We start from the raw sequence: 27,182 nt of genomic DNA on the forward strand, positions 1-27,182 counted from the left end.
TTGAGCCCTTGGGGGTACAAAGACAAAAATAAGGCTGTCCCCCTCAAGGAACTCCTTTCTACTGAGAGGTTACAAAGCGTGAGCAAAGAAGTAAATACAGGACGTATAGGAAGTAGAAACAAAATTATTTCAGGAAGAGAGAGAAACGATCACAAATAGACACACAAGGAAATTAAAGTTAGTCCAAAGGGAAGGAGATTGGCTGGCAGGCAGGCAGGCAGACAGAGTCCTTCCATTAGAAGCAACATCAAGTTCTCTGATTGCTCCAAATTCAGTGAGTAGCCTGGGAGTTCCTCCTGCAGAGAGGGCCTGATGCCCAGGACGCTAGAGCCGGGCAACAACGAGTTTTCTTGGCTGTGGTGACCCGCTACATGAAGAGAGGGGAGATGGCACCGTTGCCTGTACATTCTCACTGTCTTCCCTCCACCCACCCTCTAGACCACCCCCACCCCTCCAACTTTTCGCCGGCTTTGTATGAGCCTGTGGGCGCGGAAAATGTCTCAGTTAATGTGGAGATGGAGAGGAGACTGGAGTTGGATGGGGGGGGGGGGGGGCGCTCAGTGGAAGAGAGAGAATTGAGTGCTTTCCCCTTTTGGCATTGTGTGATATCCGAATTCCCATGCTACCCTTTTTGACGGGTCACTGGTGACTCTATAGGCAGGTGGTAAGAAGGGTTTGTAATTACACAGTCCCAGGAACCATTCCTTGTCGCCCACCCTCCCCCTTCTCCCCTCCTCCCATTTCTGCCCCTCGACCTCCTACCTGCACCAGTCCCTCGGCCATCACTAACCTTGCACCCCTGGAGAGGAAAGCTGGCCTGGACGTGCCCAAAGTGGTTAGGAATTGAAGAAAAGTTTACCCTACACACACACACACACACACACACACACACACACACAATACATACATATACACACGCACTCGCACACACAGACAGCTCCCCTTTTTACTTCCCCTCCCCCCTCCGCTTTTCTTTTCTTGCCCCCCCCCCCCCCCCCCCCCCAGTCCCCAACTTAATCCCCAGTCCTCTAGCTATGTTGTACGTAGCAGCTGTCGAGTTTCATTTAGTGAACAAGCAGGCGGGTTGTACTGATTGGGAGCAGTCAAATGGGTTTCAATGAGAAAATCATTAAGTTAACACTTTATCTTAATGTTCTCATTGTCTTCGAAAGGGAGCTTTTCTGAGCCTCAGGATATATAAGTCCCTGTGGGCTCCATGGATCGCGAAGCTGGATTGTGCCCCATCCCCGGCCTCCTGGGCCCTGTTTTGCGCCTTACCCCTCCTCCCCAGCCCACTTTGGGAGAGCGGAGGTTTGTAATGAGAAAGTAACTAATGGAGAGTGGAAAGGAGAGAAGTAGAATCAAGTTGTGTGTGTGTGTGTCTCTGTGTGTCTGTGTGTTTGCCCGAGGGGCGCCGAGTACGGAGAACAGGAGTGAAATGATTTTCCAATCAAATGCCAGTTTTTTTTCCTCCCCAAGCCTGGGGACAGACAGAGCCAAAGAGTGTGTCTACTTTAAAGAAAAGGTCAACTGAGGAACTGAGTTTTGGAGAGAAGGAAAAGCTACTTCAGACAAGTTGGCACGGCAAGGGGGAGGGGGGAGGAAGAGGAGATTCTTTTCAGACCCCCAGTCTGATAATAAATATTATTAAACAAGCATTTATTAAACTACTGTGCTAAGCGCCTCGGGGAGAGGAAGAGAGGGGAAATTATTTCTAAGATTCACCAAAGAAAAGTAAGGTGAAAGTTTTGCAACTATGAGGTATTATTGTTACCGCTTCTGCTACTAACTATAACAATAGTAACAACAATGGATCTCGGATCTGGGCCCTGACTCCATCGCGGGTTTCCTGAACGTTTCTTTTTCTTGTCCATTTTTAAATTTCAAGTTTATCGTGTCTCTCCATCACTAACAGTTTCCCGGGTTCAGTGAAGGAGCCCAAGCAGGCAGACCAAACTTTTTGTCGGAGCAGAAAGGACGAAGGACGCTTTTGCTGTTCCCGTCTACTGCTGCTGTGGCTGCCGCCGCCGAGTCCGGGGCTGCAGGGCCCTTTTATTCCAAAATGGGCCTCGGCGATTGTAGAGGATCCAAATAAATGTAGCGGTGCATGAATAATGGTCATTGTAGGAAACTGACACTTGCTCAAGGGAGGGTGGGGGGAAAGGTTGGCTATAAAATAACTTCATTATTTGCGTTTACCACAGCTCTAGTGCTAATCCCTTCTCAGGTCAGATTGCTTAGCCTGTCTCTCTCTCTCTCTCTCTCTCTCTCTCTCTCTCTCTCTCTCTCTCTCTCTCTCTCTCTCTCTCTCTCTCTCTCTCTCTCTCTCTCTCTCTCTCTCTCTCCCCTCGCTTCTCTTTCTCTTCTCTCCCTTCTTTCGGTTTTTCTTCCCTTCGGATTTCAGGTCGTATTTTAGACATCCCCTGTAAAGTGTGTGGGGATCGCAGCTCTGGAAAGCATTACGGAGTTTATGCCTGTGATGGATGCTCGGGGTTTTTCAAACGCAGTATCAGGAGAAATCGGACGTATGTCTGCAAATCTGGAAACCAGGTACCAATTGCTTCGCCCCCTTCTCCCCAGATATCACTCCCTCTTACTCAGAGTCTCTCCTGCCATCTGATAAAGAGTGCACTCACAGTTCTTCTATTTGGGATCTTTTTCGTACTTTTTTTTTTTTTTAACTTTTCATCTCCTCCTTCTGGTCTTCACAGGCGTCAAACTTCCGCCTGATGAACGTGAGTAAAAGGCAAAGTAGGAAAAGAGGGGCGTGAGAGGAGAAATAGATTTGTTTTCAATAAGAAAAGCAGGAACACAGAGGTTACAGTGTTTTGGACCTGGAGGAATGATTTTGATAAGTGGTAAGACATAGGCAAAAGTGCTTGGAAAGTAGATCACGGTCTCGAACCCAGAACAGGTTTTTAGTTTCCTAAAATCAAGTAACAATTAAGTGCTCACATTTCCTCCTGTCCCCAAAACCTTGGAACAAATAGCTCCTCGGGAGCACTTTTTTATTCTCAGTTGCATGCATCCACCCTAACACAAATCTGGTTCTGTGGAAGTGCCCTGATGCCTTAGAGAATTCTGGAGAGCTTTTCTCTTTCTCTAAACTCTGGACTCAGCCCGAGAAAAGGAAAAACTTTTAGAGAAATCCATCTGAATAGTTCCAGTCAGAAGGTAGGACCATTCAAGATACAGGGATTCAAGTTTCATTTGTAAATTATAGTTTCAGAGGAAGCAAACTCTAGGAATACTTGCACAGAATATTAGGGCAGGGTGAATGATAAGATAGGTGGGATCAAAGCAATCTCCTCCAACCCCTAAAACCAGAGTGAGTTTTCCTCTTCCCATCTTGTGCATCATAATCTGGGCCAGTGTCACCTTGCACAGATCAAATTATCAAAGAAATGACTTAAGAAAGGATTTTGGAGGCTTAGTGAAATTGTAGCTATCGAGTTCCTGCAGAATTCAGCAATCACCAATGCAACTAACTGAATTCTGACATAGCTAGTGGGGGAGACCAACTAAGAGCCCACGCCAGGGCAGTATGAGAATTTCAGAAAAGCCTCCTGAAAGGAAAAACAGATGCCTCTATCAACAGAAAAGAGATGGTCAGCTTTTTAATAGGCTTAGCTTTTCCTTTTCATACCACCCTTATGGTCACAGAATCTTCCCTCTCATCAGCCATTAAATCATAAATGCTCATTTCAGTGAAGACAGAGCTCTAGCTAAATGCATATGGTGTTAATATGTCAAGAACCTAGAAGCTTTCATCATACAACTGAGGGAATCATCACAACCACAGAGATAGTTGCTGCTTTATGGAATTATAGAAACCCATTTTATATATACACACACACAGACATATTACATATACATATTATATATATACACATATACATGTATATACACATATATACACACATACATATGTGTGTACACAGACACTACACTGTTGTTACTAAATTGTTCTGATTTCTATCTTAGGCTTTATCTACATTTATAGACCAACTTGATAGAATTTTATTTTTAAAAATCGTATGAATAGAGCAAAACTTGAAGGAGGGGTCTACCCCCCCCAAAATCGAGTTTGATGGAATTTTTCATTTTTGATTGGTCATTTTGCCACTTTGTTGGTAAATCAGAGCTATGTACCTAATATGTACTTGGGTATCTCCATACATGGGCAATTAGGTGGTTCAGTGGATAAAGTGCTGGGCTTGGTGTCAGGAAGACCTGATTTCAAATGTGGCCTCAGACACTTACTACCTGTGTGATCCTGAGTAAGTCACTTAACTCTGTGTTTACCTCAGTTTCCTATTCTGTAAAATGAACTGGAGAAGGAAATGGGAAACCACTTTAGTATCTTTGCCAAGAACCCCAAATGGGGTCACAAAGACTTGGACAGGATTGAATAACAAAAATTTCCATACATATATGCTTCTTGGAATGTGGGGAGGATTATTGCAGATTGGAATGGTGCCCTAGAATCATAAGATCACAGTTTTAGATATGAAAGGGATCTTTGAAGTTATCTAGTCCAACACCCCTCTACATAAAACAGTTGAGGAAACTGAGCCCTGATTGGGATTAATTGATTTGTCCAAGGTTACAGGTAGGAAGTGGCTAACCCAGATCTTTTGACTCCAAATCAGTTTCATCATGCTGCTTTTTCTATTTGATTTTATTTATTGAGATACAGCATGCCACATTCAACAAACAGAATTGGGGAATTCAAAATATGGGGAATGTTCTTTTAAACACTGGGAAAATAGCCAACTCAAAACATATTGATGACACTAGCATTTGTAAATGAGCAACAATGGGCCTTAGCTTGTCTGCTCTTTCCTCACTTTGCAAGGCAGTATACATAAATTGATCTTTGTCAGGTACCTTTGTCCCAGACTTTGGATAGTGATATACATTTAATCTGATTAGAAGATGCACATAAACACTAATGAAGGTCTTTATTTGGAGTTAAAATGTTTGTCCAAAGAGTGAGATGGCATTCTTAATTAAATGTTACCAAACTTATAAAAAAATTTAGGAATCTCTTTGAAAAGAATTGCTTTTTGGGGCCAGGGAACGTGTGCTATAAAATTGCCCTAGGGATTCCCCTCCAAAAAAAGACATTTTTCATTTTACTCAGTTTAGAGCCAGAACTTTAATGATTAGAAACTACTACGAACCCTTTACCACCTTCTAAAAGACTTTAAAGGTAGCTTCTCTTTTCTCACCACCTACACAATAAACGTGTGGATACTACAGTGATCTAACTGTATATCCTAGGATAATATCCTTCCCCACCCCACCCCCCAGAGAATTCATAAGAAGGACACATCTGAACGCTTAAATCCAGGTTTGCTTTATGTAGATTTACCTAAACTTTGGAAGCAACTTTTTTTTTTTAAAAAAAGCAACTTTTATTAAAGTGTATCTTTATTCCATTTTTTTCTATCACTCATTTAGAAGTACTGATCTATACAAAAAATGAGGCACCTGCCCTTAGTGGATAAAGGACTGATCATGGAATCAGAAAAATCCTGATTCAAGTCCTGTCTCTGTTGAATACTAGCTATGTGACTTAACTTCTGCAGCTCTCTATGATTCTGTTACAGATGAACTGCCATTAGTAGAGGGAATTTTCACACCTCAAGTTTCCTACACTGATAAAATCCTAGATCCAGATCAAAAATAAAATAAACACAGAGCACATCCTCAACATGCTCCTCTCTGTGTGTTTGTTAATAAATATGTAGCTATGAACATGTAAGCAAACACAAAAGTATACTCATCTCTCACACTATATATACATGTATACATATATACATATATATACACATACATACACACATCGATATGCATATCTATCATTTAATGACCACAAAATCTTGGTAGTAAACACTATTTTAAAATAAATAAGAAATTTCCCAGTTTAATCTCCTCTCTTAAAGGTCTTGTTCCCCAGAATATTGCCTGAGCTCATTATTCCTTTCTCACATTTATTTCTGAGTTTTGAATCTGAGAAAAGTTTGAACTGACTTTTCAAAGTTAGTGTTTGTAGCCTGCTGATCTCAATACATGCTGTTACTTCCTTCCCGAAATTATACTGTATACTACAGTTTGGGGTTTTGTTCATGCCTTTCAAGTTTTCCCTTTTCACCCCTCATTGTAGGTTTCCTTGTCCCTTGGTTTCTTTAACCTTAAATTTGCCTCTCTCATGTGCCACTTTTGTCCTCATATCAATGTGTATTTTCATAACTCTAAATCGAGTCAAATCTTCAGGAAAACATTCAAAACATTGAACCAAAGAATTGATTTTAGAATGCAAGAAAGAACTGAACCCAAAGGGAGTCCAGAGCAGGGAAGTAGAACCTGAAAGGAAAACCTGACTAGAGAAAGTGTAGAGGAAGGAGGTATCCACAGAAAAAGGAGAGAATGGTGAGAGAGAGAGAGAGAGAGAGAGAGAGAGAGAGAGAGAGAGAGAGAGAGAGAGAGAAGGACAGAGAGAGAAAGAGACACAGAGAGAGACAGAGAAGCTGTAGCTCAGAGTTCTGTCCCAACCTAGCCTAGTGATGAAAGCCTTCTCACTGAGGGTGCACCAGGGAGGAGGCAGAGGAAGAGAAAAGAAGCCTTCAAGGTAGGCTGCTGTCTTTGGTGCTGAAAAGTCCTCACCAACCTCTTTGTCAGAAGTTTTGAAAAATTCCTCTCAAAATTTAGTAGGTTTAACTTGATTCAGATTCTAGGGGAATGATCAGCTCAGTATTCTTCTGCTCTCACCTCTTCCTCTCTCTTGTTTTGGTCATTTACCCCAGGACTGTCTGACTGAGGCAACCAGTATTCACAACACCAACTGACTTTTTCAAGCTTACAGAAGCAAACTCAGATCACGAACCCAGCTATTTATTGCCTTTCTAAAACACCCAAAAGGAGTTATCCCAAGCTGGGAAACTCATTATGGATTTTAGCTTTCAGGATATAAGACCTCTCCTTTCTTGGAGACTCGGAAGCAAAAGCAACTAAATTAAAGGCAAAAATCAAACAAATGGGTCAGCATTCTGTCCTTCTGCTCTTCTCCAACTTCCTCTTATGTGTTGATTTGTTTATTTTCCTTGACTCTGCCCTGTTTTGTCCTCCTTCCATGAACAAAAAGCACCCCTCTCCCCTTGCCTGAAGACTCTTATTCTCCCTTTCTGTTGTAGGGAGGCTGCCCAGTGGATAAGACACACAGAAACCAATGCAGGGCTTGTCGCTTGAAGAAGTGTTTGGAAGTCAACATGAACAAAGATGGTAATCAGCACATTCCTTTATTCTTCTAATGTTGATTGAGTAGTAAGTAAATTATATGTACAGAAAATACATTGCATTCATATGCATGTAAATCATCTTCCCCAAACACTTCTACCAGATGCCTGGGAAGTTGTCCCAGTGTTTCAGCCAAAATCTCTCCCTTCGACCCTGATCTGTGCCAGTCCACTTAGAGTTCCCCCTTGTAGGGGGAACCACTCTAGTAGGAGGCAGTATGGGCACTGAAATCACAAGACCTGCCTCTACATGCTCATTAGTTCTGTCACTCTGAGAAGGTCATCTAAGTTCTCTGAACCTCAATTTCTTCATCTGTAAAATGTGGGAGCTGGCGTAGAGTTGGAAGGGATACTAGAAATCTCTTCCAGCTCTGTCATTCTGTGAACTATGGGACCTGCCTCTCACTCTCACGAAGAGAGTCCAGGATCACTACCACCATTCCTGGGAAAAAAAATAGGGTGGGGAGAGACTTCTTGTAAAATGCTGGTCCGGTATTTCCCGTTCACTGTGGGAAGGAATAACAAGTCATCCCGGCAATATTTTCAGCTTCTTGTCCTAATCCCTCTTCTCGCCTCTTTCCGAGTCACTTCTCTTTGCCTCCCTTTTGTGACCAGCCTTTGAGCCTATTAGACATCCCTAGGACCTTGGCATCCCATTACTCCTTCATCCTGGGTGAACCTGGAAGAGAGAGAATGGAATTCGTGAAACCAGTGTTCTGAAGATGAAGAAAACCCTCTTTAGCAAATCAACAAAGGAGGCTTCTCCGAGGCTGCTACTCAGAGAGCCCACAAGGAACATTTCTCTATCCTCCACTGAGATGAAAAGGAAAGAATGGATCTGGGAGGCAAGGGAGCATCTCCTATGGGTCCTCCTCTCTCCATGCTTCCGAGGGGTACTATGCCCTCTTTGTGGCACGAGGAGAAGGGAGCAGAGACTGGGACTCTGCAGGGGACTGGGACAATGTATATACTACAGTTCCGAACAGTTTGGGAAATGCCCGGCTGGAGACCGCTGCTGCCCGGGCTGAGGTATCAGGGTTGGGGACCAAGGTCAAGGCTGGGGAGGATTTGACCTTCGGGACCAGGGCCAGGGACCACAGTCCCGCAGCGTCTCGCTGTCAGTTCAGGAAGCTCTGCATCAGCAGCAGGGGGGAAAAGCAGGAGCGGAAAACCTGTTGAACTTCTGTATTGACAAGTTGTCAAGCTCCGCGGGCGGGAGATTGCCCCTGAATTAATTTGTTTGTTTAAACTGTTTGTGGTAATTGTCACATCTCTCTCCTGCTGTTTGCCTGCCTGCCTCCCTTCCCGCACACTCTTCCCAGGCTAGCTCTCCTTCCCTTTCGCATCACATTTTCTCCACTCCATTCGACAGACCGCTGCCTCTTCTCTCTCAAAGCCTTGAAGGCAGAAAGTCAAATCCTCCACGCCCCCCGAGGCTCCCCACTGGAGCTCACAACCCACTTAGTTGCCTCATCTGTTGCAGGTGGGAGCCAGGGCTGCCCTTTGAACTAGGCCTGGGGGCGACAAGACCTAGAATTGTTGCCTGATAAAAGGCAAGGCACATATCGGAACTCTGCAGTGAGCGCTCCTCTCTTTCTGTCCCTATCTCTCAGATCAGTCTGTGGGCAAGTGATAAAGACACCCGTGTCTAACCTTGCCTGCACATGTCTCTGGTTTCCAAAAAATAGTCCCCAAATACTGAAGTTGTTTTCTTCCTCATCCCGCGTCCTTGGACTAATTCTGGGGCTCGTAACCTAGATGGTCCTGGGTCTTTCCAGAAGAACTAGTGGTGAAGCAAGAAACAGCGAGATTATCCAGGTCTCTAGTATACACTTAGAAAAGTAAGATTAGGGATTTATGGGAGTTAGCAATTTAGATACAGCCTGGTCCAAATCCTCCGTTTTGCAGATGAGGAAACGAGGCCAGGAGCCATGAAACCACTCGCCCAAGGTCACGCTGATTGTTAGTAAAGGAGACAGGATTCAAAACCGCATCTTCTGATTCCAAACCCAGCGTGAGGCTGATGGGCTGAGGCTCGAGTTCTTGGGTTACCAAACTCGTTAGAACCAAGCTAAGCCTTGTCACGACCTGTCTATCCCTGCAGCTGTGCAACACGAGCGAGGCCCCAGGACGTCTACTATCCGCAAGCAAGTTGCCCTGTATTTTCGCGGCCACAAGGAAGAGAACGGTGCAGCCCCTCACTTCCCTTCGGCAGCCCTGCCTGCCCCGGCTTTCTTCACTGCAGTCACGCAATTGGAGCAACATAACCTGGAACTGGCGGCCGTGTCCGGCACCCCGGAGAGGCAAACATTGGTGGGGCTGGCCCAGCCTACGCCCAAGGTCAGTGACCCCACTTCAACAGAGAAAAAATCAGAGGGATCAGAGGGCTGTGTCAATGGTTCACTAAGGAGATTGAGGAAGGAAATAAGGTTATGTGGGTTTTTTTTCTTTTCCCCTTGGATTTAGAAGGGAGAAATACTCCCTTAAATAGGAGTATTCATCTTAGGACTTCTCTACCCTTGGCTAAGGTGGGGAGGAGGAACCAGGAACTGGCTCTCGTTGCTTCCAATAATACCCTATCCTTGTTAAAACTTGCATTTCCCTGTAGAACAGGGAACAGCAGTAGTTGAACAGCAGCGTGCCTTACGGGAAAATGACCTCCAAACTGGGGTTTAATTTAACTCATTGATACAGGACCTCAAAATTCAATATGATTTAATTCAAGAAGTAGTCGTGAAGCGTGCAAGGTACTGTCCAGGGTGCTAGTACTAAGAAGACAATAGTCAAAGCAGTTCCTGCCACCAAGGAGTGTACAACCTGCTGGGATTAGATCAGCTATCAACTTTTTATACCCTAAATCTAATATTAGGCCTAGAAGATGAAAGGGAGTTGCTCATTAGCTAGTATGAAAATGTTAAGGTCTATCGTACCATTAAAGAGAGAAAACCCACAAATGCTGCAAATCCATCTGGATTGCTTTGGCTCCTTCCCTGACACCCCTTAGTCACTTCCAAACTGCTTGGATTTATTCCGGTGCTAGTCGTCTAGCATAAAAAGGGACATGACATTTATCACCAATTTAGAATGCTGCCATCTAGAGACTGCATTTATAACCCCTAAGGGTTTGTGATGACCCAGGAGAGTCTATGATAGGATTTCTCTGAAAAAAAGATCCAACAACTGCATGGAGTCCTATACTGTCAGAGTTCACACACACACACACACACACACACGCACACACACACACAGCCTCAGAAAAGCAAAACACCTGTGCACCCTGTACAGGAACACATGCATACACAATATTTAATGTTTTTTTTCCTTACCCCTTGATGTGTATAATAAGCATGGGAAAGTGCTGCTATGAATATGTTGTCAGTTGTGAATGAGAATGCTCTATGAATGATTAAAATGTCTAATTGAAATATTTCCATAATATACTAATCCTTTCTAAAAATATTCATATGCATATTTGTGTTTTGGATGCCTATTAATTTATACTTTTTCATGTCTATTTTTATTTACACAAATACAAGCTGCTCTTGTCTAAATTGGGAGCCAGGCCTGCCACTTGGCTCAGTCCTATGTAAATTTGCTGGTGAGGAGAGAGAAAGACTGAGAGACTCATAGACTACTCATTCTGGAAGAGACCTTAGCAATCATTTAGGCCAACATTCTCATTTTGCAAATAGGAAGACTAACTCCAAACAAGGGAAGTGACTCAATCAAGGTCCAGCTCTCCAAAGTGAATACAGTCATCTAAATAAGAGCTTAGAAATGAGACCTCTCCCAAGGGGATCAAAAAAGTTGGTGCAGGGTATGGCTTCTCACGGTGGGTTACAAGCAATAGCCCTTATACTATATGCAGGTATTTAATTATAAAAAATATATATGAAACTTAAGTATTTCCTTTTTCCTTAGTGTAGACTTTTCCTAGGAATTCTGGGCTCTTATTCAAAACTCTATTCTTGATTTCTTTTTAAAATGCTGTGGTTTTCTCACTCTGTCCCCTCCTTAATCCAATCTTCCTCCTTTCTTCTCCCCTTCCAGTATCCTCATGAGGTTAATGGAGCTCCCATGTATCTCTATGAAGTGGCCACTGAGTCTGTATGTGAATCAGCAGCCAGACTCCTTTTCATGAGCATTAAATGGGCCAAAAGTGTTCCAGCATTCTCCACTCTGTCCTTGCAAGATCAGGTAAGCTTGAGTGTGTTTTTAGATCCTTAGACAATAAGGATTATAGGAAAGAGAACACAAGAGAGAATAAGAGTGACTGATCCCAATTTCACAAAGCTGGAAGGAATCTGGGAATATCATCTGTAACAACTCCTTATTGTCAGTCAAGTGAATATCTCAGCCTGAAATCTTTAGCTGGCTAAACAACCACAGATAACAAAGTGTTACATGATGTCCAAAAAAACATAACCATGAAGTCAACTCAATATGTATTTGTTAAGCATTTAGTGTGCACAGCATTTAGTATATGCAGTAATGTTAAGCATTTAGTATGTGCATAGGACTAACATTAGGATCAAGACGAACTGTGTTCAAATTCTTCCTCTGAAACATACTAACTTCTTAGGTTCTCAGCAACTCTCAGAGACTATAAGTTACAGATGAATTACCGAACTGCATCCATGCATCCACATTCATACACCAATGAAATTATAAGTCCAGACTTAAAAAATGTACATGGCCTTGTGGTAGGTCTTGATAATACACAGGCACACCAAGGAAATTATTGAGATAAAGCTCATTTGAGAAACTCAGTAAATTGAAAGAAAAAAAGACTTCCTTTAGAGAGGTTGCTTGTCCCCTTCATATTTCCACCAGTTAGAATGTTTCTTTACTTCAGGAAAGTAGGATGAAACTTATTTTTAAAAATGTGTAAGAAAATATGCTCTTCTCTTGCAAGTGAAATTTTAAAATATTGCCATGTATATTTTTAAATTGTTGAAACCTTAGTTGGAAATTAGGAAATGGAGAAATAAGATGGGTGACTAATAAATGGAAAGATTTTCCATTCCTCACCTGAAGAATTGGTCTCATTACATTATGTTCATACTTTTGTATTCTCCGAAGATGATATTTAAAGTTTGGGTCATTAAATTATATGGAGATAAACAGCAAACAGGAACCCATAGTTTATTTAATTCTTAAAGTTTTTTATAAATTCCTAAAAGCAAACATGTCTCACAATCCTATGGTCACAAAAACTTTCAAAAGACTAAAGTAATATTGTACCTAAAATTTCATCATGCCCAGTAAGAAAATAATTTTTATTCATCTTATTTAAAATAACTCCTTCTAGAATTATTTTGACAGTAAATGATTGTCTACAAAGAAAATACAGTCTGGATTTCTTTCTGAAGAATTGGCTGGGGCAAATATATTCAGAGGGACTGGTGGCAAAACTATTAAGTGGCCATACAAGCAAAAGATATGAATCCTTTTAAAAAATAATAATAATTTAAAGATTTTAATCTTGTTGTGCCTAGTTAGGCTATACTAGCTGTCTGAAATACATTTCCTTACTAAGACACATGCTAACACGTTCAAAACATTAACTTATTCTGCATAAGGTCTATTTGTATCATACATCAAAAATAGCCAAAATTGGGTGACTTTTCTCCAAAAATTTTTCAATTCTTTTTCTTGTACCTTATGTAAAAAATTTGACAAAGCATTGATTTTTAAAGATTAGAACTAGGTATAAGTCATTAAGAGTATTTTTGATAAATATTTAATAAAACAGTTCCTGAGACTAACTTATTTTTTTAAAAAAAAGCCTTCCACTTAAAATGAGCTATTTTTGCTCATTTTGAAAGGCAGAAACCATTTTAAAATATTCATCAGCTATCTTTATTTATTCACCTAACATTAGATCCGTTTTTGAAGTGCCCATCTTTGTGCCATTTTAAAACTCTTCCAAATAAATTTCTAGAGACTGTTGGAAGCCATATGTAAACTGGTTTTCTTTTCAGTCTTCAGAAGAAAACTCTACAATAACAAGTCAGAGTGGGAAAGCGAGCTGAAGATGATAATTCGGAGACAACCAAATTTTGGTTTCAAGTTGTCCATATTCCATCACATAAAAATTAATGCAATCTGTCCCTTTATGCTTATCTGAAAAATCAGACAACCAACAAGGAGTTAAATGTGGAAATGCTGATTAACTTAATTGTATCACTATTTTTCCTCTTCTAGTGCTTGCCTTTGATAAGTACTGTGGCTATTATCCCTCACATACATACTGTTCCTTGGTCTTCTAGTTCTCCAGTTCTTCTTTGAGAATAAGAATCAGACAGAGATTCAGTGGACCAGTCAGTAATTCTTGAGAATTTCAGCGTTAATATTCCAGAGGGATCACTTTACATGGCATTCCAGTATGCTACAGTTTAACATCTTATAGAGTACTAATCTCATGAGCAACTCCTAGGTTTGGCTGGAATAAAAAGACATTAAAGGAAAAGCAGACCTTTTCCTGGGAGAAGCAAACTTTGGGAAAATAGGCTCTGCAGTAACATATTACTATATCTATAGGCACCTTGTGAAAAAAGATAAAAGAAAAAGATAAAATATTCAGGAGAAATTACCAAGATAGGCATTTAAAACAGTTTTGTAAATAATAGAAATTTACATATTGAGATTGTTTATAAATTTATAAATTATACACTATATTCTATTATACATCTATTGTATGACAGCTGATGCTTTTGGAAGATGCTTGGAGAGAACTGTTTGTTCTAGGAATAGCACAATGGGCCATTCCAGTTGATGCTAACACTCTACTGGCTGTATCTGGTAAGAACTGCACAATTTAATGACTTTGTTGTAGAAATTACCATAAAAATACATTACTGAAAAAAGAACAACATGTAAAGAATAACAAATTCCTGCTGAACAATAGAGTATACCTGTCATTTATAAATCTATATTTAAATGCAAATAATGTTGTTTTGTTGTATTCATGACTGCTTGCATTGTTATTTAAATGCAAATTACTGTGTTTGTTATCATCCCAGAGAAGATTTTATATTAACTTCCATACAATATAGTCAGTCTACATGGAATCAGAGATCTCAGAGTGACAATTGAATAGATATTTATATGCAGAATTTTGTCAAAAATCAATATGAAATCATGAAAATGCCCTAATATTAGGACATTAATTTCCCATTCCCATTCTAGGCATGAATGGTGAAAATACAGATTCCCAGAAGCTGAGTAAGATCATCTCTGAAATCCAGGCTTTGCAGGAGGTAGTGGCCAGATTCAGACAGCTTCGGCTGGACGCAACTGAATTTGCCTGTCTCAAATGCATTGTCACTTTCAAAGCTGGTAAGCAGATGTGAACCCCTTCTTCTTCTTCTTCCTCTTCATGATCCCGTTCCCCTCTCCCTCCCTGCCCCTGACCCAGCCTGCTCCCTTCCTGATAACAGCCACTTCAGCGTCAGAAAGAGCCTCATAAAATGGAGCTGATCTTTCGGACCCTTTGACTCCATTTTAGAGAGCCACGGTCTTCTTTCATGCTGGACCAGCTTTGCATTTCATCGCTGCTTTATACCGTTGCACCCACCTGGAGGTCAACTGACCGACTGGTTCCTGATCTCTTTTCTAGTACCTACACACAGTGGTTCTGAACTGAGAAGTTTCCGGAATGCCGCGGCCATTGCAGCACTTCAAGATGAAGCTCAGCTAACACTTAACAGTTATATCCACACCAGGTGAACTTTATTTATTTAATAATTAAGAATAACAATAACTGCAGCCATGACCATAACCCTATTTTACGTGGGGTATGATTTACAAAGTGTTTCCCCTCCCCCTCCAACATCATCTCATTTGCTTTGATCATTTACCTAAAAAGGATCATAAATTTTACATTTGAAAGGCACTTTAGAGATCATTTAATCTATCAATCGATTAAAAAGCATCTTAAGCACCTTCTAGTGCCAGACTTGGTTATGGTATGCTGATGGGAATTCAGACAAAAGTAAAATAGTGCCAACCTTCAAGGAACTCATTCTAATGAAGGAGGCAATATGTACAGTTATGTGAAAATATTTACATATTAAAGGGGGAGCACTGACTACTGGAGTGACTTATCAATTAGGCCATGTTCCTCAATTTAGACTCAGAGGAGGTGAAGTAACTGATATAAGTTACAAATAATAAAGTGGCAGAGTTTTGAATTAGTTCTAAGTACAGCACCACAGGAAATTACTTTTGTGGAGACAAGCTCTGTGTGTGTGTGTGTGTGTGTGTGTGTGTGTGTGTGTGTCCCACCAAAAGCCAGTTCAACCAATTAGAATACTTAACCACTGAATCCAATCAGTTCAGTCAAAAGAGCACTAATAACAAGTTAGTTAGTCAAAATGGTCCAACATATATTTGTGCTTAGACCCAGTCAGAGTGAGAAAGGTCAAAAATAATGACCAAAGTCTTATTGTTGTGGACAGTGACATCTTGAATGGGATTGGATAATCCTAAAGAAATGAAGGTGTCTTATGGGGATGCCAGCTAGATGCCCACAGAAAAGATGGGCTTTCACACTGACAATTCATTGATTTAAGGCTTCTTTAACCACCTGACTGGTAAGCTCTCTGTGATTAACTCCATCTCTGATTGTGAAGGCAGGCAGAATGGATCTTCTTGATTGGCGGCTGTGAATAGATGTGGATAGCTTCACACTATTCCTGGCAACAGGAAGTACATTCCAGGGAAACCTTGTTAGAAAATATAGTGGATTGGAGCATGGGAAGTCAATAATATGGAATTTATTCTAGTTTCCAGGAACCAGCTTTACAATGACATTTCTACTTATTTGCAAAAAATAGAAGGCAGTGCTTTCTATCCTATGACTCTATGGATTATTATAAGCTGCCAGCATTGTTTCAGGATATAACCTCCATGCTAGAGTGAAAAAAACCTATATTCCCCTAAAACAGGGATTCTTAACCTGAAGGCTGTAAATTTTTTTCAAAATTTTGATAACTGCATTTCAATACATTTGGTTTCTCTGTAATCCTATGTATTTTTCTTATTGCATTTAACAATATTATTCTGAGAAGTTCATAAAGATCACCAGACTACCAAAAGGGTCCATGACACACAAAACAGTTGAGGGCTCTTATTATATAATTCATGCAAATAGTATACTTGGCCTCTCTAGTCAATCAATCACCATCAAATATAAATAATTTTTTTCTACTTACGCTTGAAACCTTTTGAGTGCCAGTGAGATGGTATAAAAAAACCAGCCAAATACACATCTATCAATCAATCAATAAACATTTCTTAAATGCCTACTGTATGCTAGGCACTACACTAGGTCTGGGGATAGAAAAAGAGGCAAAAGACACTCCCTGAGCTCAAAAAGCTTATAATCTAATGAGATGATATACATAAAGTACTTTGTAAGCCTTAAAGCACTATCTAAAGATTATCTATTATTATGCCCTAAAATGAGCAAGTTTGTTATGAAACAGTTCCATTATATTCAAAACCCTCTAATCAGCCAAGTTTTAATACTCTAAATATGTGGGCAATTTAATGACCCCAGCCCACATTTCTCTCCTTATCCCATAGAATAGTATGCTGTGTTTCTACCCATATTGTCCCTTCATTTGAGAGGATGAATTCTAGAGGAGTAGCTGGAGTTAGTTGGGGTGAGATGTGGGGGCAAAGGAGAAAGAGGTATGTTTTCTCTCTTTATATGTCAACTATTTTGACCATTTAAATAAAAATGGATGGAGATCTTATTCCAGCTACTTCATCTATATATACTGGTGATGGGGAAAGGCACCAGACAGAATGGTGGCCATGAGATCTAGAGGGAGAGGGAAACAGGATATGCATGGACCATAAAAGACCTCAAAGGATAGTCATGTTTTTTAGTGATCCATCTTTTCTTTACGTCTTTGTTTTTTACATCCCTTACCCTCAAAATGCTAAGAGTCAGGGCATAGTGGGCAGTGTTGACTGCTATTTTGATAACTTGATAAATGAATTATAATGAGTGATAATTATAATATCATTGACTAGGGTCTAGTTCCATATTGCAACAGTTCATGTCATAGTGAATTTAGAGATGGAAGAGAATTTAGAGATCAAAATTCACTCCTTGCCTTCAACTCTATTTTGCATGGTAGTTCCAAAGCACTTTTTGCCCAAAGATTTTTAAACTCTTGAGAAATATAGTTTAGCCAAGAAACAAAATTGGGAGGTATAGAGTTTCTGCTCCCATTTTTTTTCAGATGGAGACAGGTTTATTAAAAGCAAAACAGTTTATCTTTGCTTACTTTTTAGTTGATGGCAGGATCAAGGAGTGGCCCCAGTTATTCTGGCTGCTAGTTCTCTATGTTGATCTTGAAGGAAAGAATTAAAAATGAGAACCACTTTGGAAAACTTCAATGGAGTCACTGCCTTCACAATCAGTCCCCCAAAATACAAATTCAGCCTTCATTTCTAACTCTCTAGATATGGCCAAATCTAAAGAGTCAGGATGAGAGACTCTTGCCCAAGTCAACATTTTTGTCTCGGCTGATGTTTCTTCCCTTAAAGACTCTTAATTTCTATTACAAAATCCCTTTTTTTTGTGTGGGAAGCTGCTATATATACTCGGAGAATTATATTGAGTTATCAAGTAAAAGTAGGGTATTTTTCTTCAATATTAAAGATGTGTGTTTTTTTTAAATTAAGGGCAGGACAGATTTGAAATCTATTTTTTAATCAGTTAACTACAAACTAGCTATCTTTTAGAATTTATTTTTGGTCTGAGTAATAGTCATAGAAAATAATACATGGTGCTTTCTACAAAGAACCTCATATCTTACACGGACTTTGGATGAAATAATGATGAAGTAAAAATATAATAAAAATGTCTTCTGGGAAGGCAATTGTCAAACTTTGATCCACCAATGCAAAGAAATAATAATTGCTGTTGTTATTCAGTCATTTTCAGTCATGTCCAACTCTTCATGGCTCCATTTAGGTTTTTCTTGGAAAAGATGCTGGAGTGGTTTACAGTTTCCTTCTCTAGCTCATTTTACAGATGAGGAAACTGAGGCAAACAGGGCTAAGTGACTTGCCCACAGTCCATCCACTACACCTAGCTCACCTAAATAATTATTATTACCACCAAAATGGTTCATAAAGGACTTTGTAAGCCTTAAAGCACTATCTAAAGATTATCTATTATTATGCCCTAAAATGAGCAAGTTTGTTATGAAACAGTTCCATGTATGACAGATAGGGAAACTGAAGCTCGCAGAGATAAAAGGATTTTCTTATAAGCCGTTTATCAATGAGTATTTATCAGGTGTCTGCTAAGTGCTGGGTACTCTGCTAGGCTCTAGGTGTAGACCTACAAAGGATGAAACAATCTCCATTCCCAAGGAGCCTACATTTTATGAGGAGAGACTGCATGTAAGCATATGCATAAATATGAAATAAATGTAAAATCAATATGTTAGCTAAATTCAAAGTAGTTAGGGAGGGGGTGAGAGCACAAGAAGCTGGGAATAAAGAAATGCTTTGCATAGAAGTTAGTTTTTGACCTGTATCTTGGAGAAAAAGAGGGATTCTGTAAGGTAAAGGTGAGGAGGGAGTACCTTCTAGCATGGGAGGACAGCCACTGAAAAGGTACAGAGATGGAAGATGGCACATCAGTGTGAGGAACAGATAAAAGACCATTTTGACTAGACTGAAAAGTGTAGGAGGAGATAAGTCCGGAAAGGTAGATTGAGGTAAGCTTGTAAAGAGCTTTATGAGCTAAATCGAGGATTTGAAGCTAGTGATAATAGCAAGTCACTGAAATTTATTCCATGGAGAAGTGACATGGTCAGAAACACTTAAGGAAAATCACTTTGGCAGCTGTGTGGTGGATGGACTGAAGTGGGGAGACGCAAGGTAGGGTGAACAATTTCGAGGCAATTGCAATAATCTTGGTGAAAGGTGATGAAAGTCTGAAGTGCTAGGAGGTTGTTAAACTAGGAATCAGATGCAGGTCCTTTAACTCTCAAACCAGGGTTTGGTTGGATTTGGTTTTTCCTTCATGTCATGTGCTTTCTCCACAGCACACAGCCTTCCATTATTAGGAGCAATAGAATATCTGCCTTGACCAGTCCTTCTCAGTTTATGCTCTCAGCCTAGAGATATTAATTTAGCACTTTTAGAATCATACTTATAATGAGATTTTTGCTATGTCAGCTCTTAGTTCCATGAAACTAGTGAACACTCACAATAGCCTTTGTTAAAAATGGAATAGTTAAGAAACAAATGCTATTGAGTTCTCATAGCAAAGATGGTAGTGCAGCTAAATGCTGGGATGTGGAAATGGAATAGCTGCAAGGAGTTTTCTGAATGTGTTTTCCAGCATCTCTCCTCTACTGAAGCTATCTGTGGTCAGCATATATAAGCTGGGAGAAACAGAGATGCCTCTACTGGTGTTTGAAAACTGGCATTCAGGGCCATTTTAATAGGAGAGAGAGAAGATGAAGGATATTGTTTCAAAGGACAAATGAGGAATTATGGGGTCAGGTTGGGTCCTGAGCACCGTTTTTATTGTTTTTATCAGTGCTTTTCCCCTGTCCTATGAATGTTCCCCTGAAGGAGTTTCATATGTCACACCTTGCTACAAGTTACCTGAGGTCTAGGAAGTGATCTGTGATCAACTGATGCCACAGGGTCACTAAAGGCTGCATCCTTGACTCAATGACCTTTGGATATCACTCTTCTTCCCAGTCCCCACTAGGACTGAAGGGTCAACACAACTGATCGGTGCCACATAAAATATACAAGCACATATGGGCAGAATCAGTTCTCAAATATTCCTGCTCCTGGGTGTGTGACAAGACCTATTAAATTTTTTTCAAAACCACATTTAGACATTAGTGACATACAACATGACTGATACTGAAATATGTTTTACATGATTGCACATGTATAACCTATGTCAAATTGCTTACCATATTAGAAAAGAGGGAGGGACAAGAAAAATTTAGAACCCCCAAATTTTTTTAAATGAATGTTAAGATGTGTCTTTACATGTAACTAAAAAAATAAAATGCTATTAAAAAAAGAAATTAAGGACACAGGGTAATTTACAAATATATTTATACACTTCAGATTACATATGTGGCTCTCTCTGTTCCTGCTGAGTTCAATAACACCCAAAATGAGATGCTCAATTCATGTCTTTTGATGGACTCATCACAGCCTCCCTTTTAAGACTCAGGATCAGCTATGGGAGAAGACTATAGAGTAAATGATTTACTCATAAGTAATCAAGAGTTGGCTGTCTTTGAGAAAGTAATTGACTCCTACAAGGGTTTCTAATCATGTGAAAACTTCAGAACTTTGAATAACAATGATAACAGTAGCTCACATTTCCATAGCATGCTAAGGGCTTAGTCTTTCTTTTTGGACCAGACTCATAATTTCACGGGTAGAGGATCTCCCAGTTCTACCAATGCATTTCAACATCTGCTTTCTAATACATAGTCTTAGAGGGTGAAGTTAAGTGCCTAACTGTGGTCATACAGCCAATAAATGTCAGAGGTCTTCCTGACTCCAAAGCCAACCCTGCATCTAGTATGCCACTTTGCAAAACATTAACATTTACAGAGCACTTTTCTCACTACAACCCTGTGAGGTCTGTAAATCTTATTACCTCACATTGCAGATAAGGAAATTGAGATTTAGAGAGGTCAAGAGGGCCATGAATACATAGCATGTTTCAGAGCCTGGGTTTGAACTGATAGCTCCTGAGTCTGGCACTTTAACCCCAAGTTTGGTACTTTAATTGAACCCCTTTTCTACTGAGGACATAGCAGAGTCCCATTCTGGACTCTTAATTAGCCTTTGACATGTCCCTGAGATACTTCATCTCTCTGCCAAAATTGTAAGGGAAAGAGGCTGTGTGGTAAAAAGGAAAAGGAAGGATTGCTCTTAATGGTAGGTTTATAAAGAAAGTTTAGGAATCATTTGTATGCATTTCAAAACAAAACCATAAGCAATTAAGATTGAGGAGTGGTATCTTTGGAACAATCACCTCTCTTCCTTAGGCCTCAGTTTTCTGACCAATAAAATGAGTAGGTTCAATAAAATTAGCGATAGCAACCTTCATAAGATTTTTAAATGCTTTGCTGTTATTTAAGACAGACCTGAAAAATGCTGATGAACAATCACTGATTCCATACAGGCTAATTTCAACCTATTAAAAGATTTTGTTCCCAAAGTTCATATCTCAATAAGTTATTTAGAATAAAGAATACATTTTCCCATAAGAATAAAGATACATTTTGGCTCCCAGGTCTGCCTAACAAAAAAACCTATGGTTATAATGCCTGAAATGTGGACCCTGACCACATGTGAGTACCAGTGTTTTTCTGAGAAAAACCTTTTTGGTTTCCACCTGAGAGGCCAGTTTCAAAATCATTCTCCACTGCAGACCCAGCAACATTTACACAATCACAAAATTACAGCTTTGGAAAAGACCCCATAGGACACATAGTCCATCCTGTATGTAGACAAGAAATCCCTCTATAAGAGTTCCAACAAGTAGTGATCCAAGCTTTACTTGTACACCCACTTGTAGTGATGGGAAACCTGCTACTGAAACCCTCTGACTTATGACCTTTCTATTTTCCATTGACATCCATATTTTTTTCAGGTCTTGGGTCCCTTGCCTATCTCCAAAAGCTCCTTCAGAAGAAAAATCAGATATCAATTCAGCAAATATGTATTAAGTATCTACTATGTGTAATAATGGTAGGCTCTCCTTCCCCAAAGAGAAAAACAAAATAATCCCTTTCCTCAAAGAATTTAAATTCTATTGTGGAAAAACATGTATACATATAAGGAAATATTAAGTTTATACATGGTAAGTAGAAAATATTTTAGGGAGGTGCTAATAGTTAGGAGAATAAGTAAGCCCTCATGTGGGATTGCACTTGAGCTGAGCTTTGAAGAGATTGAGGGATTCTTAGAGGCTGAGGTGAATCAGGAAGGCATTCCAGGCTGCTCACTGGACAGCTGTTCAAAGGCACGGAATCAGGAGATGGAATGTCTTGAATGAGGGACAAAAAGTAGACCAGATTAGCTGCAGCACAGATCAACATGAGGGGAAGGACTTTGCAACAAGCTTGGAAAGAGAGGTGAAAGTCAGATTGTGAGGGATTTGAAATACCCTGTAGAGAAATTTGGATTTTCTCCTCAAGGCAAGAGGGAGACGTTGGAACATTTTGAGCAGGGGAGTGAAATGGTCAGAGTTGTACTTTAGAAAAATCAATATATTGGAGAAGAGAGAGAGATTTGAGGCAGAGAGGCTGATGAAGAGACTATTGCGTTAGTCCAAATGAAAAGTGATGAGGGTCCAAACTTAGGTGGTTGTGCTATTAGTAGAAAGAAGAATACTGATACAAGAGATGTTTTAGAGGTAGAATCAGCCAGACAAAGCAAATGGTTGGGGTCAGGGAGGGTAAAGAGTCAAGAATGACTATGACACTATAATCCTGTGTTATTGAAAGGGTGCTGGTGCCCTTGGCAGAAATTAGGAAGATGCATGGGTCTGAAGAGAAAGATGAGTTCTGTTTTGAATATAATAATTTTGAGATACCCATATCCAATTAGAAATCCATAGGAAAATATCCAATATGCAGTTGATAAGGGACTGAAGCTTAGGAGAGAGACTAGATCTAAACAAATGGATCTAGGAGTGATCTGTATAGAGATGATCATAGACCCATAGAACTTCATCAGATCATTGAGAGAGAATGTGACTGTGTGTATAGAAAGAAAAAAACAGGATCTGAGGCAGAGCCTGAGGTACACACACAGTTAAGAAATAAAATATGGATAATGATCCAGCAAGAGAAACTAAAGAGGGTTGGACAAGAAGAAGCACCAAGAAAGAACGGTGTCACAAGAACTAGAGAGGAGAGAGGGTCTAGGAGGTAAGAGTGATCAACAGGAAAATGCTGCAAAGAGTTGAAGAAGGATCAAGATTGATAAAAAAAAAAAAAAGTCATTATATTTGGCAATTGAGAGACCATTAGTAACTTTGGAAAAGACAGTTTCAATTAAGGCAGATTGCAAAGGGTTAAGAAATGAATAGGAGGAAATAGAAACAATGAGAGTAGATAGCTTTTTTTCAAGGACTTTAGCGATGAAAACAGGAGAGAAATAGAGGATAACAGCTTGAGTGATAATAGGGTAAAATAATGGTTTTGTTTTAAGGATGAGAGAGTCATGGATATATTTTTAGGCAGGACAGCATATATAAGTAGATAAGGAAATATTGAAGATTAGAGAGTAAGGTGGGGACAAGTATACATGTAGAGAAGCTGACATTAATGAGAAGGGTCACTTCCTCATCTAAGACTGGAGCAAAAAATGAAGAATGAGAAGAATTTTCATGGTGTCAAAGGGAAGAAGAGATTAATAAAGGAATAGCTACTTGGACTTTGGACTTTGACTCAACCACCCTCTAGTCTTTGCAGTGACAAAGGAGAAGACCACTTAACTCTGTCTTTGGTACTTTCTTTGAATGAATTCATATGCTTGTCAGTTTCCATCATGGAAGCTTAAACTTGACCTTTTCACCAATATGTTTCCCAAGGAATGTTTGGCCTTTGCGTGTGATTTATTTCCAGAGAAAGCAACCCACCTGACAAGTTCTGTCACTATCTGGTGATGAAGGAAACAATAGGGATTACATTGGCATAGACCTGCAGTCTCCGAGGCTGTACAGGCAGCAGAGACTTAAGCTTGTGCATCAGATCCCAAATGGATGTTGAACCTCAAGAGAGAGAATTGTTCAACACTTTTTCATATCTTTAATTAGATGCCAATTTCATTGACATGTAAGTTGGGTGGCATTCCCACCCAACAGAATTTAGTCTTTAATTTGTAATGTAATAGAATTATTCCTGTGAGTGACTAAGTATAAATCTTGAATAATAATTTGGAGAAGTACTTAGAAAAAGGAGTCATTTCATTTGAGGAAAGCAGTCTGGGGGAGAAGAAACTTTCACTCATTCAAAAAAGCATTTCTTAAGCCCCTAATATGTTCAGAGTTTTATGCTAGGCACTAGGAATATGAAGATAAAAAATAATTAGTCCCTGCCCTCAAGAAGCATACTGGTCAAATACAATGTTTACACAGTTAAATGATTTAAAGAGGGGAAATATTCTAACAACCGAGAGGAAGGGGGCACAGTAGTTCATTTTTTGTAGTTGAATCACCAGATCCTATAACACAGTAAGTTCTTTAAAAAGGTCTGGCTAGTATGCCTCCATTTCTCCCTCTGCAAAAAAAGTGATGTTACCCTTTCTAAATTCATTTCTAATTATTTCTGTTATTAATGAAATCAGATCAAAAACTCATTTGGCACATTTGGATATGGTTTTTGTCCAAATACAAAATATTAAGATTTTTAAACAAACATTGAAGGAAGCACTTTGGCTCATCTCACTTGCCTGATTTCTTTATTCCAGGTATCCCACTCAACCTTGTCGCTTTGGGAAACTCCTGTTGCTTCTGCCAGCCTTACGCTCCATTAGTCCATCTACAATAGAAGAAGTGTTTTTCAAAAAAACCATTGGCAATGTGCCAATTACGAGACTGCTTTCAGATATGTACAAATCCAGTGATATCTAATCTCTGCTGAACATACACAGTCTTCAGGATGGACAGTGTCAGATGAACTTTTACCTTTGGAGAACAAGCCTCAACTAACAAAACCTTCAGGAAGCATAAACCTGGGGATGTGTAGCCTTTGGAGGAAAAAAAAAAGAATTAATTGGCACAAGACTATTCCAGTAGATATGACCTGCTGCCTCTACAGAAGGTTGTAGACCTGAAGAAAGGGCATTGCTTGATAGGACACCCTGAGTGGAGAGAACTCATCAATTCCCCTTCTCCCTGGGAGGGGCTCACAATTGCTGGTTGCCACTGGCCATGCTATTCCATCACTCACCAGGAAGATTATTCTAATATAACAAAAGCCAAAATACAATATTTCATTTTTCCTTTTCAGTATATGAAGTTGGGTTACCAAAAATGATGCTGAGGGTAATACAGTGTACTGCAGCCTTCAAAAAGTAACTTAAGTTGACAGACTTGTTCTGAATACAGTGGGCAACATTCTAAATCAAATACTGCATCAAACATTTTCCTTCTGTTGTAGACAACATCAAGTGGCCTTCATATTGAATTGAAAAGTGTTTTAGGTGACTGATTATTTTTTCCCCTTATTTTAGTCATTGAAGGCCAGACAACCCTATCAAACCAGCTGATGAACATAGATGGCTCTCTCATCAGGACTGCAATTTGGAAACCATCTCAAAGACAGAAGAGTTTTACAAAAAGAATACAAGTCAAAGAAGAAAGAATAAAACAGCAAAACCAAATAAAGCAGAGATGTCTCACTGAGTGAGCTGATTGCTGTCCCGTTGGCATAGTGCTGAAACCAAAGGCAATGGGGTCCGAACTCTGGTCCAGTGAGACATGCAGAACAGCAACTGAATATACACAGCATGCTAGAATGAACTTCAAAGAGATAGACACTAAAAGATTTCTTAATTGATAAACTGCTAACAGTCTCTGAGACTCTACAATGCCTTTCAGAAAACTTTGGGTTCTAAGTAAAGCCTTGTTCACACATACAACACACACACACACACACACACACAAACTTACACTATACGCTGCTTCTTTGATATGAGACTATACTTATGGAAATGTAGAAACAAACATTTGAAGATAGCTGCTGTACTTTTCATGTTTTGATTTGTTATTAGATGCTAGCCCTGAGAAAAATCAGCACTTGGCCTATCATAGGATGAGTAAAACTTTTCTTGTACAAAGTGAATTAACAGATTTGTGAAGTTAAAAAGTTGTACTCATTGTATTTACAAAGAATAAAATATATATTGAATTTAAATCATCTTCCCTCAATTTTATCAATGTCTCTTGCTAGTTTCTATCCCTTAGATACAAAGTAATATCAACATTTACTGTTAAATACCTAGTGCTCAGATTATGCTCCACACTGAATGTCCACAGGATTGTGAGACAAAAGACTCTTATTTTTTAAATAGCAAATCCCATGTATAAAAATCATAAATAAAAGAATAAAACAAAAACTGTTCTCCACATCTCTCAACTAGAACTGCATCTGTAGGGAAAAAATTACTATGTGAGAAAGAGGCTGATTAAAACAGGTTTTGTTCACTTCTCTATTTCTCACTATCTTGCCAACATTTCAATTCCAACCACAAATTGATTTTTTTCAATAATCAGAAAAAAAATCATGCAGAGCTAGACAAAGTGAGTGGATAGTGAGAAATAAGAGGTGATTGGAGGAGAAACAGCAAGAGAAAGCGCAAATGTACTTCAGATCCAGATGTTCAAAACTACAGGTCATCAGCACTTTCTTCAGAGGGAATAGAGGTAGAATAAATGGAGAAAATCTCATAGCCCTCAGTTCTACTAGTCATCATTTCTAGAAAAGGTTTGCTTACTGAGGGAACTGAAACTATTGATTAAAATGAAGACTGGAGATGATATGCTATTTCAATCCATCATGTATCCCATAGTCATCATGATCATAACTAATTGAGAGCTGGCTTTAAAGAGAAAAAGGATGAGTTTCCCTACAAGATTCCACAAATCCCTGGCCACCCAGAACAGGAATCATTTCAATTTCTGGCAACTGATTTACTTTTAAAGACTCAAATACTGCTAAATCAAACACTTCAGTAAGTGATTTCTGTCTATTGTAAGACATTATCAAGTGGCATTCATGATGGATTGATTTTCTTAATATTTTTCTCTGTTTTGGCCATTGAAGGCCAGGCAACCCTATCAAACTA

The 27,182-nt window shown here is 39.5% G+C and overlaps 1 protein-coding gene across 1 annotated transcript; it reads left to right on the plus strand.

Moving 5' to 3' along the window:
• Nucleotides 1-1,216: 1,216 nt before the first annotated feature.
• Nucleotides 1,217-26,169, plus strand: NR2E1 (nuclear receptor subfamily 2 group E member 1). The gene is made up of 10 exons (XM_072638084.1): nucleotides 1,217-1,311; nucleotides 1,916-2,103; nucleotides 2,405-2,550; nucleotides 7,200-7,287; nucleotides 9,406-9,641; nucleotides 11,352-11,498; nucleotides 14,009-14,105; nucleotides 14,493-14,642; nucleotides 14,812-15,028; nucleotides 24,804-26,169. Exons 1-10 carry the CDS (start codon nucleotides 1,217-1,219, stop codon nucleotides 24,964-24,966), a joined length of 1,527 nt encoding a protein of 508 aa, XP_072494185.1. The 3' UTR covers nucleotides 24,967-26,169.
• Nucleotides 26,170-27,182: the final 1,013 nt, after the last annotated feature.

Source organism: Notamacropus eugenii, chromosome 2 (genome assembly GCF_028372415.1).
Source record: "Notamacropus eugenii isolate mMacEug1 chromosome 2, mMacEug1.pri_v2, whole genome shotgun sequence".
Lineage (NCBI taxonomy): Eukaryota > Metazoa > Chordata > Mammalia > Diprotodontia > Macropodidae > Notamacropus > Notamacropus eugenii.

Excerpts from the sequence above, each read along its gene's own strand:
- NR2E1 (XM_072638084.1), top strand. The coding sequence starts at position 1,217 with ATGGATCGCGAAGCTGGATTGTGCCCCATCCCCGGCCTCCTGGGCCCT. Across the intron at positions 1,312-1,915 it reads CCCACTTTGGGAGAGCGGAG|TTTCCCGGGTTCAGTGAAGG; the intron begins GTTTGTAATGAG and ends CATCACTAACAG. Across the intron at positions 11,499-14,008 it reads CTCTGTCCTTGCAAGATCAG|CTGATGCTTTTGGAAGATGC; the intron begins GTAAGCTTGAGT and ends ATTGTATGACAG.